Source organism: Argiope bruennichi, chromosome X1, assembly GCF_947563725.1.
Source record: "Argiope bruennichi chromosome X1, qqArgBrue1.1, whole genome shotgun sequence".
Lineage (NCBI taxonomy): Eukaryota > Metazoa > Arthropoda > Arachnida > Araneae > Araneidae > Argiope > Argiope bruennichi.
Window position 1 is genome coordinate 133,742,504 of NC_079162.1, and position 16,609 is coordinate 133,759,112.

A 16,609-nucleotide genomic window follows, 5' to 3' on the forward strand; every position below is an offset into this window, starting at 1 on the left:
TGCTTCTCGTAGTCTCAATGCGTTAGATTGGCTACTCTCTCTGAAAGCAGGAAGTTTGGAGAGGGTTGTCTTCATCACCTGACCACGGTTCAAAATTATGATTTTCGCCCTTATTCTAATTGCTTTAAAAAGAACGTAAATATAAGTGAACTAAACAAGACTGTTAAAAAGTTATACTAGGGAATGGATTTTGAACCATTTTCAGATGGTAAGAACATTTAGCTCGGCACTCTCTTCTCTGAATTGTCGCAACACACCAGTGAGAAATATTCGACGCTGATGGATTTAGTGTACACCAGGTCCACTTACATGTTAGATTTTCGATGGAATCGGGCTTGAAGTACGATCTGGAATCGAAGCAGATTCCCAAACACCTCAGTGTTATCAGAGTCCCAATCTGCATGGCATATATTTTGAATCCGCGTACCTACATCAATACCGTTTTTATTAACTGTGTTCATTCTTGGTAAATTGTATTCAAAAAGATATTCTCCAAATAGAAAAAATATTGCTCGAATCAGTTTTAAAAAAAAGAAATTATTATCTTCAACGCATCTTTTGAGAAAATTAAAATATGAAACGTCAAAGGAATTTTTTTTCACATGGTGAGATTTATTTCAATGCTTTAAGTTGCTATTGATGTAGCAAGCCATTTCAATGCATCACTTTCATAATAGCGAACTTATTTATTTCATAGACGAAACTTTCAGCTCAATGGAACCAACAGACAAATGTCACTTTCCTTGCTTTTGATAGAGTTTGGTGATCAACCAATAGTTGTCACAAAAGAAACTATTGTAGAAGATACTAAAATGAATTACTTTATTTGGCGGAAAAGTTCGTTAATGACATTGACATAACAAAAGCTATTGAGCAAATATACTGTCCCAACACGCGATCGATCCATCATGAACGAGTCACATTAAATACTGTTGTTGTCTAATGTTTATAAAGATAACGTTTTTAATCATCGAAGAGAAGAATATTCCTACAAAAGAACAAATGTAGATATTCAGCATTCTGGACATCTATTTGTAATAACTCTTTGCACTCATCTTGGTCACCATTTAAGACGGTGCATCATTTTGACATTTGATTGATTTTTTTAATTTTGATTGTTAAAAATACTTGCAGAGTGGTACGAAGATTAGATTAATTTTTCTGAGAAATTCCGTTTAAGACAATTAGATATATTTATTTTTCTGAGCAATAAACAAATCTTTTTATTAGGTGAATAATTATGCATCGAACTATTTTTCCGAATACATAGGATTAAAATGTTTTGAAAGGAAAAAAACTTCACAAAAAATACCACTATTAATGACGCTTCAAAAATCTGTCACAAGGAAAACTTTTAGTTTTGGTTTATGTTTTTTTAATTCAACTAAATTAAAACTTTAACTGCAGTCAACATTTGCATATGTATTATATGCTAGAGACTTCTTTTTCTCTTCCTGATATGTGATGTTGAAAATTTTTAAGATTTTAGCGCTTTCTAACAATGCTTTTAAATATTGATCATCATGAGTTCGTATTTATGTTTAACACAAAACTACTCACTTACTTTCTCCTCCAGCTTTTTAGAACAAGAATGATTTGAAAACATCAAAGTTCGTGTTCTCGGAAGGTTCTGAAATTTCTATTGATTGCAAACAAATGTTGCATGCACACCAACTCAAAGAAGTTAGGTATTAAAAAATAGAAATAATTCAATGCTAGTATATGCTAGAAAATGTGCTTATGTTGTAGAATATAAATTGCAGAAACTACAAAATCTTGTTCTACAAGAACTCAACAAATTCAGTAATTAATACATTAATTTTTAGCTGCTCTGGTGATTATAAGTCCTCAATAAGTCCTTTTTTTTAAAAAAAAATTATAAATTAACCAGCCTAATTTACAAGAATGTTTCTTATAACCCTATAATTTTGGCTTCTATTCGTTGTAGCTAATTGATTTGAAAAGAATATAAATGAAACGATAAGAAGCAATTATATATTGCATACCAAAGTGCCTGTTTTTCAGCTATAATACCTTCTACTACATGGAATATGACATACAATCATAAATAGTTATGACTTCCATTTGGAGCAGTTTATGATCATTCTATCTTCAAAGGTTCGGAAATGAGTTTTTATAGAAACAGAAATGAATGAATATTCTGATTTGAAAAAAGAAATTATCTAAGACTTAGGAACAGGCATTAAAATTTTTCAGAAACTAGTAGTTCAGTTTAGTATCAGAAAGTAGAACTTCTTGAAGCAGAACGTTCAAAATCTACTATTCAATTTATTTATCCTTAATATTTACACTACATGAATAATTACTTGGAAAATCTGCCCCATCGATAAAATCCGAAAGTAGTCTTTATTAGAAATCGAAACTGTCATTAACCATTAACAGAAACCCGTGCCTTCAGTCTGGAACCTTCTATGTTATTGATTCAAATATACATATGTGTTAAAAAAAATCAATAATGGCTATTTACTCCTGAGTTCATTCCTTTATATCCGCTTCTTGATGAAAAAGTAAAAATCATACTTTCAGATTCCTCCAATAGTTGTCATTTTTACTTAAAGGATAGAAACTCTTGGTAGGATGTAACACTAGTGCTTTCCTTCGTTTAATCACAGAAGAAGTTATTACAAATGCATGAAAAACATCGGTATTTATTACAATAAAAGATGAAACTTTCTATATGTAAACCTTAATTCGTATTTGGGAACACTAAACTATTTTTCAGGAGAAAATACAAAAGCCGTTACATTCTACAGATCCAAGAAATGTATAACTTAACAACTTAACTTTCATATAAAGGGTGCAGAGAGCAAATGATGAAAGGTTTGAATGTTCGATTTCACTTTTTCTAAATACAGCTACAACAAAAAATGCAAGAAAATGACATTGCGAAAAGAGGATAGTGTTTTTTTTTTCTTCTCTAAAGTGTGTAAAACCTCACAAATACGCACTGCAGTTATTATTCTCAGTAATTCTTCGTTTCTAGTTACCTTACCTGATCATAATTCATTATTTTACCATTATATTACTTTGCGTTTCTGCTTTCTAAATGTTGTTCGCAAAAGCATTAGCGCAACAACCAGTGGAGGAGGGGAAGGGAGGGTATAGATATCCCATTCTTAATGGACGCGCTGGAAAAAAAGCCCATAAATGCGATTTATGCCACTTTTTAAAGTGAAATTGGATGAAAGGGCTGAATATAATACGTGAACCGGAAGGACATTTAAGTAAATTAATAAAACTGTGGGTGATGCTGATAAATTGTATTATGCACCTCTTACATTCATACGCCCTTTAGAATTGACGTTTTTTTAAATATTGCCAGGAAAGCTGAAGGAACTGCTCATGAACTTCGACCATGTAAAGAATATAATTGAGCTCAAATTTTACATGGAAGAGTCAGCCATAAAAGAATTTAAAAGATCAATTAGAAAGAGATAAAGAAGAAAAGGATTTTGGCTCACTCCGTTTTACGGAAAGCTGATAGTGACTCATAATTTTTTTCAAGTGTTTTATTTGCTATGTGCAGTATTTACTAAAAAGCATTATATTCGAGAAAATATGGATGTTTTCTTTCGTTTTTCTTTTTAACCAAATTACACAAGATAAGTGGCATTTTACAAGGAAAACATTATATTGAAATTTGAAGTGAACTCTTTGAATATTCGAGAAAATATGGAAATATTTAGTAAATAATTTTTAACTGCACAAATGTGAAGCTTATTATATTAATTTTTTTCAGAGTTTCAAAGCCAGATATGTAGGAAAATGATATGAAAAAATTTCAATTGAATAGAGTTAAGATATCGACATTGCAACGAGTTGATTTTCAGTTGCTTTCTGAGAGATTCTCAATGAAACTGTATCTTCCATGTTTTAATGGAATTCCAGATCCATAATGGAACCATGGGATTTTAAAGCATGGATATCTCAATAGTTATATTGAATCGCAAAAATACTCAAAATATGCTATATATACCTGCATTTCTACTCATAATAAAGATGAATATGAGTGTCTGCGTGTGTATATGTTCAGCATTTACCACTTCAGAAGAATGTGTTTCAATGATCCAAATGAGTTCAATTTGAGGTACAGGTCATTCAAATGATGCACTTCATATTAATTAAGTAAAAAAAAAAAGTTTCGCAGAAAAATTCACCAACAGATAGCGCTCACTCTAAACTGAAATAAAACCTGTAGTGAAAAAGTAACCCATGGTGTGGTTTTACGGCTATCTCTATCATTTTTTAGAATTAACTGCAAATGGAATCCGAACCTGTTCTGTCATAGGACAAGATACTGAGATATGCTGACGGATTTTGTAATCTTAGTAGTGAAAATGCCTTCAGGACAACATTTTTTGAAGGTTGGCGTATCTCCTCGCATAGATTATTGTGTGAAGTAATTGCTAAGACAGTATTTCGCAAATGCACGGGTGATTAGCCGTCATTTATTAAGAGCATAGTTGTGTGCCGAATATTACTCTCAGCTACTTTTGGTTATGGAATTTCCTGAATTACATATCTACCGTCAAAGACCAGTATCTGTGCAGATCTATAGGACACCATTCGTCGGCCATGTTTTTATATTCTGGCAGACTTTTCAGGCCATCTGTGGGAAATATAGTTCCGCAAATGGAGTGCATTGTTGAATACAAAGGAGGATGTATTGAGCAGTTTTAATGCTACTTTGTTATCTTATTTAACATTTATAAAGCAGATTAAATATTTTATGTATTATAGTTTCATTTATTAGCGGATTTTTGTACTATTTTTATTTAATAAATGTCAAGTGCATTCTTTTATTTATTTATAATTCAAATTTTATTTCATCTGGACCAACAGAACACTTTTCAGAGCTCTGAAATGGAAAATTTATTTCTTTTTAACTCTGCATTCATTGAAATTTTTATCAACCATTAATTTCTGCGGACTAACTAATTACCAACTAAAACGGCTAATATTTATTATATGAGTTCTTTCATGAATTGCACTCATAAATAACAGTAAACAGAATCATCATAAATAACAGTAAAATTTGTTTCATTATTCCCACTATTAGCCAAATTAGAACTATAATATTCTGCCACTTGATGTACACTATACAATTAAAAGCATTTGGGCACGTTTCCGGTTTTATTCTCGTCATTTCACCAAGGTTCAAGATTGGTTGCAAGTTTTTTTTTTAACCAAGGTTCCAAGATTGGTTCCTTGGATTTTAACCAAGGTTTAAGGTATAAAATCTATCCGGTATTCCCTCAAAATGAAACGTTGATATGAATAAAGTAAGTTGTAATTTTAATTGCTTTCATTTTTTCCAAAACCACATATGTTAAAAGTGGATCAGATCTCTTTTTGCACTTTTATAAAAAGAGCTCTATATCCCTCAAGTTATATCAAAATTAAGATTAAGGGCTGATAATAGGATATTAGTTTAGAAAAAGAGCTGAAAATAAACCACGTGTGTAGACCTATTCGACATTAAATCTGTCTGTCATAATAGGCTAAACGCTCTGCAATGCCTTTCTCACATTACCCCATATCTTGATCACGAATATACAAAGTGATGGGATGGTGCAAGTTCCACAAGAATTTAAGCCGGATACTTCTTACATTGGGTATCAATAACACCTCTCCCGATTTCAGGAAAAACAAAGTATCGGCAAGTCCTTCACTTTAGAATCGGAGAATCACAAGTTCGAAACACGATTTCACTGGACCACAATGGATTCGGGCTTGGTGCGCATCCTATCTACTGTTGTGAGTCAAACATCTTCACATTGGTGAACCGAGGAAGTTCGGATAGTACAGTGCCGGCTTGAGTCAACACAATCTAAAAACGTTTCCATATCATGAGATCTGTCCCAAAGTAGTCACGTGCAGCTTTCAAAAGGAATTCTTATCTTGTGAAATCAAATCTGATAAGACCATAGTTTCAAAATTCCCAACTAGTGTAATTCTCAAAAAGAGTATCTGAATGTTAAAGTTTAGAAATAATTTTACCGTCTTTTTACAATAAAATTATTAATCACAGGAATTCCTTATGGCTTTGATGCTAAAATCCTTATTTCAATTCAGTATAACTTTTGTTATTCGATATGAGGTTATATTAAGCGCATACCTTTATCAGATTTTTTTTTAAATTTTTTATAGCTTTAATATATAATTTCCAAAATTCCAGTTCAGTCTTTAGTCTATATTCTTAGATTTAAATATTTCTTCAAATCGAATACGACTATCATTTGCAGTTTTCGTAAATGTGATTTAAATATTAAATACTCATTTAAATAGTCTAATGAATCTCTGAGAAATATGGATGAAAAATCCGTAGTTTGAATTGAAACAGGAAATCAAACAAATTATACAATTATTCCCGAAAATAATTCTATAGTCTCCCCCCTTGCCATTCAAGATAAGATAAGGAATATTTCCCCCTTTCAAATGAATATAATTTAAATTATAACTTACTGTTACTAGTTGGAACATGGAGATCGATTATAAATGGGAGTGTCTCCATTTCCAAAGTCCCAAGTGATGTTTTGTTGATTTGAAGAGCGAAACAATATCCAAAAGTTGTTAAAATAGGTAGAAAAACTGCACAGCAGTTTAATGTTTCAAATCCCACAGTACATCTGCTAAATACTTCTTCACATCTGCAAAAAATGTTGATCGTTAAAATTATAAACTTAAAATATTAATGATAAATGAAAGTATCAATCCGCTAATGAAGACAGATAGAGCTAAATGATGGAAATATGATACGAGTGTTTTAATTTATAACAAAGATTTATTATATAAAAGACCAATGTTAAAAATGAACAATAAGATAACCACTTTTTTCAATAATATTTGTGGTGAAAATGAAAAATTTACAAACATATAATAGACAAATGAATTTTATAATTTTTTTGAAAAATATGTACGAAATCATTTACTTTAATCAGTGTCAAAATAGATCATGCAGTAGAAGCTCCATTCTATGAACTACGCTATGCAGTAATCTTTAAAATCATTGTTTTTCAAATAACAATAAGCATTTAGATAACAGTCAATGCAATAAAACTTAATTTTAGGAAAACAGCAACAGCCTTTAAGAAAAACAGAACAGTCGTCATTATAACAAGGTGGCAATAAAGTTTTATTTCCACTGTCGAATTTTGATTGGTAGTATTTCCGTCTCTAGGAATTAAAAATTAAATATATAACATAAATAAGAATTCTGCAAACGAATATAAATAAAGCTTAGTATGTATAAACAATTAGACACCTGACAAAAATTTTGAATTTTTGGATCTTGTTTCAGGTGGAAAAGAAAGTGAAAGTTACTTTTAATTCGTTATCCAAGGACAGCTTATTTTGTAACAAAGCGCACTATTTTCTTTATTTAAAATGCTTAGAATACCCTTAAGAGCTGTTATAAATGGCCGAGTTTTGAATTATAAATGGATGACAAAGTTGCCAAAAAGATTACTTATTTACTCTACGTCAATCCTAATGCGGCAGCTTAATTTTCTCAAAAATTTGATAGTCACAAAGAGAAAAAGATAACAGAAAGACTGAAAAGGAAAGAAAAATACTAACACCTCTTGATTCATGAAAAAGATTTCGCGTGCTTAAAACGCTAGTGCTACTATTTCAAAGGCTGGGATTCAAGTGGAAATTAACTCATGTGTTGAGATAAGCAGTTTCTAACTACACATAACGAATTCGTTTTTAAAAAAACGAAAGCACTACCAAAATAGTGCGAAATACTCATTGACAACCATTCGTTTTGCACAAGGAAAAAAAGCACATATGGCACTTGACGGATTTTATACATATTCTAAGATTTAAAAAAAGTTTAATTTAAACAATCCAAATGGTTAAAAATACAACTTGTATTGTTTAAAGTATGAAGAGGCATTTTATTCATTAAATGTAAGAAGAAAGTCTGATGGTCTGATTTGCAGGTGGATATGATAGAAAATCCAATTTGCTCTTTATGAGAGGTATATAGTAGATCCATATATATTGTTACAAATCTGTAATTTTGCTACCCGGCACGAATAGTGTCATCGTGGGACAAACCGTTAAAACCGTTGTAAGATCTGTCCTATGCGTGCTGAGCTTGGCGACCACTTGGTGATGAATTTGGCGAGTTTAGCGACTAAATGGATAATGCTGGAAAGTTCTCGAACTTTCATGATCCATCCACTAAGAACCGAGATACATCCAGATACCTCCTGATTTGTCTGGAAGATTCTAGCCCCGCCTCCCGGAGCTATAAAAGACAGGCACTCTGAAGCTGCAGGGAAGTCGCGTGTGAGAGTAGTCAGAGTCGCTGACAAGTAACAGATTTTTGAGGATTAGACAGGAAGCAAGCTGCTGAACTAGGGATTAAATGCTCTGCGTCATTACGATTGATTGACGGTATTTGTAGAGAAAAATTTTGTAACAATATTATAATTCATGTGGCGGAATTTCAGCTTCATTTTTTCATGTTTCAGATTTATGCAGTAAAGTACAAGCGCGAATATCCATCCCCACAGAGAGTAGAGTGAAAAGCCGTTCCATCTGGAGTGTTTTGCGATAGCTAGCTAAAAGCCCTGATCTTAATATATTTAAAAAATCTAGGCAGTTCATCAAGTATATGAGGCTGAAACAGTTTGGATTCATCACTGAGCATCGAGATACACAGTATTATCAATGGGAAATGTTCTATGTAAATGAGGTTCACTCTCTGTGCGATGCCCAATCAAATACAGATTTCGAAGTTATAGAAACTAATGAAAAGAAAATTCATACTGCTGTATGTTCCATTTTATTTGCAATACATTTTTTTATTTTCATAATAATTTTAAATCAGTAAAAACTAACTCTACTGTTATTAATATTTTATTTTTGAAATTCTTACTTCTAGTTCTAATGTTTGTGGGTGGGTTGTGAGTTTTATTGGCGCAAGAGCCAACCTTGGCTAAACTGCGCCATCTAATGTTTGTTGTCGTGAAACTAAATACCATACGCTTGTCGTAGAAAGTATTTGAGTATAAATAAAAGGTTATTTCATTAATGTCTTTCTATTTTATTTAATTTATGGATGATTCAATTTGTCCAATTTTGTTTCAGAACCAAGATGCAAGATATAATAATTTTAAACTCAGTATTTTAGAGAGTTTCTTGAATATAGTTTGTGGACTTTTATATTTCAAAGCTTGGAAAGCCTAGTAAAAAAATATTGTCACAATTTAATCCAGCTATTGAACTTTTGTTCCATGTGTGGCAGATAAACATGGCATCTTGCGTTAGTCGATGGTTAATTTATGTCAATCATCTGCAGTTACATTCACTCATATTGTTACATTAATAAGATGACATGCATTGTACTTTTTTCAAGAGATTGAGAAATCTTAATAAAACAATTCAGTGAGAACAATTAGTTACAGAATTAGTTTTGTTAAAATTTATTTCGAAGTTGACTTACCTATAGCTGTGTTTCAATAAGATTTTATAGACATTATCTGCTGGAATATTGCTATGCGTAAAACTTTGGAGTTTTTCTTTAAAAATCTCCAACGTAGATTTAATGTTATTATTCCCATCTTCCGATTTATTCGTAAGGATTTGGTGTAAATGGATTCTTTCACCTAAAGTAAGACCAGTATATGGATAACCAAGGCTAAGCGCATGGTACATTGTCAAAGATAAAGAGTCTTCTGTATCTACAATTAAAAAGCAAATAATTAGGCATCACAAGAAAAGTTTCATTTTGAGATGCAGTGCTTTTCTGAACTGCAAAATGCAATCATCATTTCACACAATTTATGCTTACTATAGATCACTGGAATGAAAATAATGTCTCATTAGAATGCTTATTCTTCTTCTTAACCCTTTCAAGATCTCTAATTATTTTTCTTAGTCAAAACACTGTTAATAAGTGTATAAATCTGTAAGAAATCTTAATTATTGCTAAGATCTATTCTTTTACATTAGATACTAAAAAATACATTTTTCTAATAAGTCATTCTCATAAGACTGCTTCCCAGGTAGTACAGCCTGTTGCACAATATTGTGCGCTATTAATCAATATTCCACAAGATTATATACTGATCAATCTTACGCAATATTGTACAGTATTTGTGTGCTACCAGGATTGGGAAAAAAAAGATGTCGAAAGGAAATCTGTTAAATTACGTGTTTGATGTGAAAATGTCAAAATTATTAATATTAATTATATAAGTTCTGAAATTTATTTAAATTAGAAGTAAAAATGCAACTGGGATTTCTAGATACTAAAAAGTTTGTTAATGAGATAAGGATAAACTAGTTTTTAATTGAGTTAATTTTATATTTATTCATTTAAAATATATCTCAGAGAATCTGAGCTTCCACGAGTGGCAATAACAGAGGATCGTTAGCACTAAAAATTCCAAGGTTGTCTTTTAAAACTAAATCTTACAATAAGAGCTTCCCAAGAAATATAGCATTTAATACAATCAATTGCAGAAGAGGATTTTTTAAAATATGCTTCAAAAATTGACTCTTTAATGAAAGAAATATTTTTTCAATTGGGAAGATATTCAAAATTTAGTAGTTCCCTTTGTAACACGCACCTAACTTTTATTTTTCATTTAATCTTCTTTTTAATATTTCATATATTTGATTATACATATATCTTTTCCCTTTTTTCTTTCAAAAATTGCATCCATTTCACTCTTTTTCTCTAAATTATTTTACACATTTCTTTCTTTGATGTTATTTTTAATATATTTTCTAGCTTTATTTTTTTTTCTCTATATCATATTATGCAAACATAATTTATGTCAATTTTATATTTATATTCTTCCTTCATTTCATAAATATATATTGTTTCATTTTTTCTGATTTTTTTTAAATCCACAAATTTAAGTCAACTTTATTAACTTTGGATAAGCTAGGGCAGTGCGGGAAATTTAAAAAAAAAATGCATTTCTTGGCGAGCTGGGAAAAAAAAAAAAAGCTAGTGAAAGCTAGTGAAGAACCATTTTCCAAACTTATCTACTCAGCTTCTTTCAACCCAGAGCCTCTGGCAATCCCTTTAGGAGGCCTTTTCATTTATACGCTGAAGTATGTACCACAAATGTTCATAGAAAAGAGTTTTGTTGATATTAGAATTAGTTTTCTTGAATTAATGAATTCATGTAAATGCACTTTTAATTCGATGCCTTAAACGTATGTTATAATATTGTACAGAATATATTTTATGTTGTGCTTTATATAATACAAATATAATATCTTTAATATATAATAAAAATTAAAAATTAGATTATTTGACTTACCATGTCTTCTGAATGGCTGAAGACCACAGATAGTGATTCCTGGAAATTTTGTTATCCTTTCATGCTTATTTAATAAGGGGCCATCGAGATCTCTGTACTTCAGGGTTAAAGTAGTCGATAAAGCAGGACTAAAGAAAAAAAAAGAGTAAGTATAAAACGTAATTAAAAATAATAAAAAAAAACAATTAAAAAATCACAATCTCGAAAGGTGACAAGATCCACAAATTTTAAAGAAGAGATATTTGTGTTTAACTAAAAGAGATATTTGTGTTTTTTTTAAAGCATTGTTTTTCAAATATATGATAGTATATTTTACTGGCAAGATTATATAAAATAATTAGATAAATCTATTAAAAGTTTGTTTGAAATTTTTTATAATCAGCTTTGGAAAAATATACATTTCACTATTACGTATGCTGACTTATAGAAGGAATAAACTGCTCAAAGATGAACGAAATTATATAGAAAGATCGGAAGTGTCATCATCAAGAGTTACTATGCGGAAAATAAGAGAATAAATAACAAATATTTTATTATATATAAATAGATTTCTTGTGATGAAAATACAGGTTTTACTCAAGAATTATAACATACATATTATACGGTTATATTATAGAATGATAAACATTCTGGAAGATTTGAAGTACAATAATTTCTAGTACTATAGACATGCGAACGATAATATTCATTCTCGAAACATTCATTCTCGATAATATTCATTCTATGAGTCTGTAAAACACCGAAACTTCCAGATTATTTCAGAAAAAGTAATTAAGTCATGTCCATTCGAAATGCTAGATTTAACTCATTCCATACATCCCCTTAAAACATTGACAAAAGTTATTGCTGAAATGCAAGATGACCCTATCATAATGGAAATACAGTTCCTGGCATAAGAACTGCTAAGTCTGCTGTTCTTCGAAAAATTGTAACAAATCATATTCCTGAAATAATCACTCACTGGGTCCTCTAAATCATTCTTGTTAAGTAGTTCTCAATATTGCCAGCTCGAAATTTGTTCCTGATACCCGTGAAGCAAGGTGGATATGCAACGCCATCTATTGTGCTAAGAAGACATTCCCGACTAAGCTCAGGTATATCATTTATATTCGTCTTTGGACACTCCATTCCGTCAATAATTAAAAACGTGCAGTAAGGATGTATAGTTCATAAACTGAAAAATTTTCTGGAACATTGTGAATCATTTCTAAAAAATTTCTTTAGGGCTTTGATTTTTTTTTTTTTTTTTTTTTTGCTAAATGCTGTTCAGTAGTTAAATAATACGTATAGGTGAAAGCATAACCCTATTTTAGGATTTGCCCTATTCAATGGATTATTTCGAAGAGTTTAAAGTGTTTTAAATTAGTAAATAAGAGTGGTTATGTTTTAATGCAAATTTTTATTTTGACTGGAATTTTATTTCTGGTTTCTTTTTCATTAATAGAAGACCTTACAAAACATTATTTCTTCAACTGTGATAGCCTCCCATTTATCCCAAAAGAAATTTTACTTGAAATGTAATTGTAATAGAAATGTATTGATTTTTCTCTCTCATCTTAGCATTTATTTTAAAAAAGAAAGTATCTTAATATTAAGAAACGTTGAAAGGCATGGTTTGTTTTCCATTCCATTTTAACGATTTTTTTTATTTCTGCCAGAGATGCCTCTTTTTATTTCTTCTTATTTTTGCATCATTTACCAAAAATATGCTCTTCACCAAAAATAATGCGAAAATCATGCTGTTCTTATAGCTTTTGGTTATTTCTGCATACTTTAAAACGTATTTGACGGAAATGGACGAAATTTTGATTAGTGCTGTATTAGGTTTTATTCCCTTGATTGACATCAAAAATTGAGTTTCTTTTAAAAAAAATTTAACCTGCAAACTTAATAACTAATTAAAAAATAAAATACATAAATTTCATATTTTTAAAAGTGCATAACTTGGTCTTGCATTGTCTTGCTTACTGCGTATTTTAGTGTAAATTAAGAATTATTGCCAAAGAATTTTAATATCTTGGAAAACAATGAAAAACTGGAAAATTTCATTTAATATTAGAAATTTAATTATCAATTGCTTATAATTCATTAACCGTTTATTCAAAATTTCAAACTGTGTTTGTATTTGAGCTATTTTATTCTGAAAAATTCAGATATTTCTATAGTAATAAGCATTTTATAGTTTCATCGTGCGATGATTAATAATGAATAGTCCCAGGTTCTTTTTTTAACGGAGTGTACAAAGGAGTGAGGAGACTCTAGCTGATTAATGTTGGATTTTGAAAAGAGATTATCCAAAGGCCGATCAGCAAAGAAAATCCCAAACATTTTATATAAGTTGAATAGTGTCACGTAAATATGCATATTTCTTTCTAATTTAATATTAGTGGCACAAAAAAAACAACACTGTGAGTAAACGAACTAAACGATTTACATATTTGAATCCAGTATTAAAAATTCTAATAGGAATTTATTTTCGTGCACTAGAAGCAAATAAAATTTGCTACTGTAATCTACTGTAAAATGAATCGGAGACACCATTCCACGCTTAGAACAACTGTCAGTTAAATTTTTCCATTTGATTAGAATTCATTAGAATATGAACTTTTACCGAATCTTCGAATTTCATAATGTGTAATAAACGCTGTGACCATTATTTAAACATGCATGCTATACGTTGCATATTAAATAACATTAGAGTTCATGGTAGTCTTGAAATATAATTTCATTTACAGTAGGAAACATAATACAACTGAATATTTAAATAGAATGCAGCAGAGAAGAAAGTCGTCAAAATAGATACAAACCGTGTCAAAGCGTTATAGACTAAAACAGTTGCATGAGCGAAGAAGAATGTTCCACAAGATAAAATAGCTAACAACCAGAAGATTTTCTGTGCCTTTGAGCAAGGTGGCCGCAAATGGCTAACTCCGTGTAAAGTGCTGGTGGAAAGGAAATTCTGAATGATTCTGTCCCATTTTGTAGTTTTATTCAATGATGTTTTGTTATCTAAAGTGAAGCTCTGCATGTAGGCTGATCTAACGCTGGGCTTAAAGTCGCAAGATGTTACATCTAGCCTTCTTGATGTGCTGTTATTTGATGGAGAAATGCAAGACTGTAATAAAAGCATAAATTTAGTTTTAAAATAACATTGAGAAAGTGCATACATTATGAATAGTAAGGTGTGAGAAGAAATATACGGTTTCTGATACAGTGTCACAATCTTACTTCCTACGTGCCTTTTGTCCCTTATTAGTTATCAAATGCAATTGCTATTTGATGAAAAATATTGCATTCTAAGGCTAAAATGATATTTAATAAATACAATCTATAAAAATCTCGGGTTTTTCATGTAAACTAAGTTAATTTTATTTTGACATTTAAAACCGATTGATCTGTATTAAAATGATGTCAAAAATATAACAAGGAAAATTTTACAACCCATAATAAAGTGGATAGTTTCACTTCCTTTATTTGTACGCTCACGACTTATGGAATGTAAATACTATGCATAAGCCACGACTAGTTCAATTTTGTGAGATATTTGATAGAATATTGATATAATAATTGTGGTAGATATACAAAATAATTATTATCAATCTCTAAAATATAACATAAATCAATAACATTTATTTGTAGTCCGATTATCGTTGTCCAAGCATCGTACTACTGTACTGCAGGTTAAGGGGCTAAAAGCTGAGACTGTCTCAAAATGTGGGCGAACACGGTCAGTTACTCCTAATTAGAATTATCTGCGCTTTAAGATAAGTGACTCTATTGAATCCAGCATCTGTATTCGCTGAAGAAGATAAATCATATTTTCAAGAACATTCGAGTGTGTGAAAGGCATAAAAAGAGGATTTCCAATGGCAGTATATTTATTATCAGAGAATAATAAAATATACCGTAGCATTGACGCTAATGAAATTGAAGTGGATTAATTTAATTGGCTTTTATAATATTCGATAGAAATTAATATTAATTTCTTTCAGATATAATTATTCCATTGGCATAAATCAGATCTGTGAGATTATGTCATGTGAACAGTAGAATGTTCTCACATTCTGAAACGCAAATATATATACTAACAGTGAAATTGTCAATTTAAATACTCTAAATGGTATTAAGTCAGGAAACTAAATTATTCTACGGAAGCATAAGCATTTCTAACAAAACTGCTTATACCACATTTAATAAAAAAATAATTTTGAAAAATTGCTTCATTTTTTAACAATGAAGTGCCAAAAATCATGTATATCTTTTGATATAAATAATATAGAACTTCTTCAAGTTCGGCGGAGGGTAGTAGTTCGTCCTATTTCGAGTTAGTTTGCGGAAGCAATCAGGAGAAATACTGAACCATATAGTCTCGAGAGTCGCCTATAACTCCATAATTGAGGTAGTTGATAAATCTTGTTGACGAATGACTTTTTTTATTAGATCGTAGATATGTTCCACGAACTTCATATCTCCCCATCTAGATGAGCACCACTTATGCTGCAATTTTCGAAAAGGTTTCTCTAACCAGTCCTGAATATTATCTGGATCTAGAGATCTAGAATATTATCATGCTGAATTATTCTTTCATTATTCCGATAGGATATTTCCTTAAAAGACTACAAATGGTCACCAAGCAACTGAATGCAACGATTTTCAGTTTATCACTCATTCGCTATGACCGAATCAAAACTGACACTGACTTTTGCAATGCTTTACTGACATTTTGAATTGATTGGCTTATAACGCGAAATGAAGCATCAGCTCATTGCAATAGAAATGTGATTCAACGGACTGCAACATTTTTTCCAATAAATGAGGCTTCTATGTATGTGTTGTTAACCCTAGGTGAGGAAATGAGAATAGTAATCTGCTGTAAGTAAAGACATTTTAGTCGATCTTCTGCTGTCATATTTCTTGAGCGTCTGTGACGCATTGAAATGGGATGGGGTGGAATGGAATGGTGAGATATCTGATACATTGAATAGGAATGTATTGGAAAAAGCAAGGGTAATAAAAAATACTAATTGAATTACTAATGCATACTTGATGCATGCTCTAGCCGGACGGGTGGTGATGAATGTTAAGAATAGTTCATCATGTATTACTGTTGTCCAGTTGTCTTTAAGCATAATTTTCTTACGAGAAGTTTAAGAAATTATTTTGGAAGTTCTGTAGAAGAATACAGCCCCGTAGTTACTTTTGCTAGTGTGTTGACTATTTTATTGCTGTCATAGTCGATATAAGTATTTTTTCAAGTGGCACAGATATTAATGAGAGAGTTCCATTCACCTGGCTAT

General features: G+C 30.7%; 1 protein-coding gene across 1 annotated transcript in view; it reads right to left on the reverse strand.

The window, feature by feature from the left end:
- LOC129959408 (acid-sensing ion channel 4-B-like) overlaps nt 1-16,609 on the reverse strand; it is a 103,803-nt gene that overhangs the window by 41,774 nt on the left and 45,420 nt on the right. Inside the window, exons 2-5 of the mRNA XM_056072227.1 lie at nt 14,120-14,427; nt 11,313-11,440; nt 9,479-9,716; nt 6,487-6,671 (exon numbers count right to left, since the gene is read on the reverse strand). Coding sequence (XP_055928202.1) covers nt 6,487-6,671; nt 9,479-9,716; nt 11,313-11,440; nt 14,120-14,427 — 859 coding nt within the window. The remainder of the gene's footprint in view (nt 1-6,486; nt 6,672-9,478; nt 9,717-11,312; nt 11,441-14,119; nt 14,428-16,609) is intronic.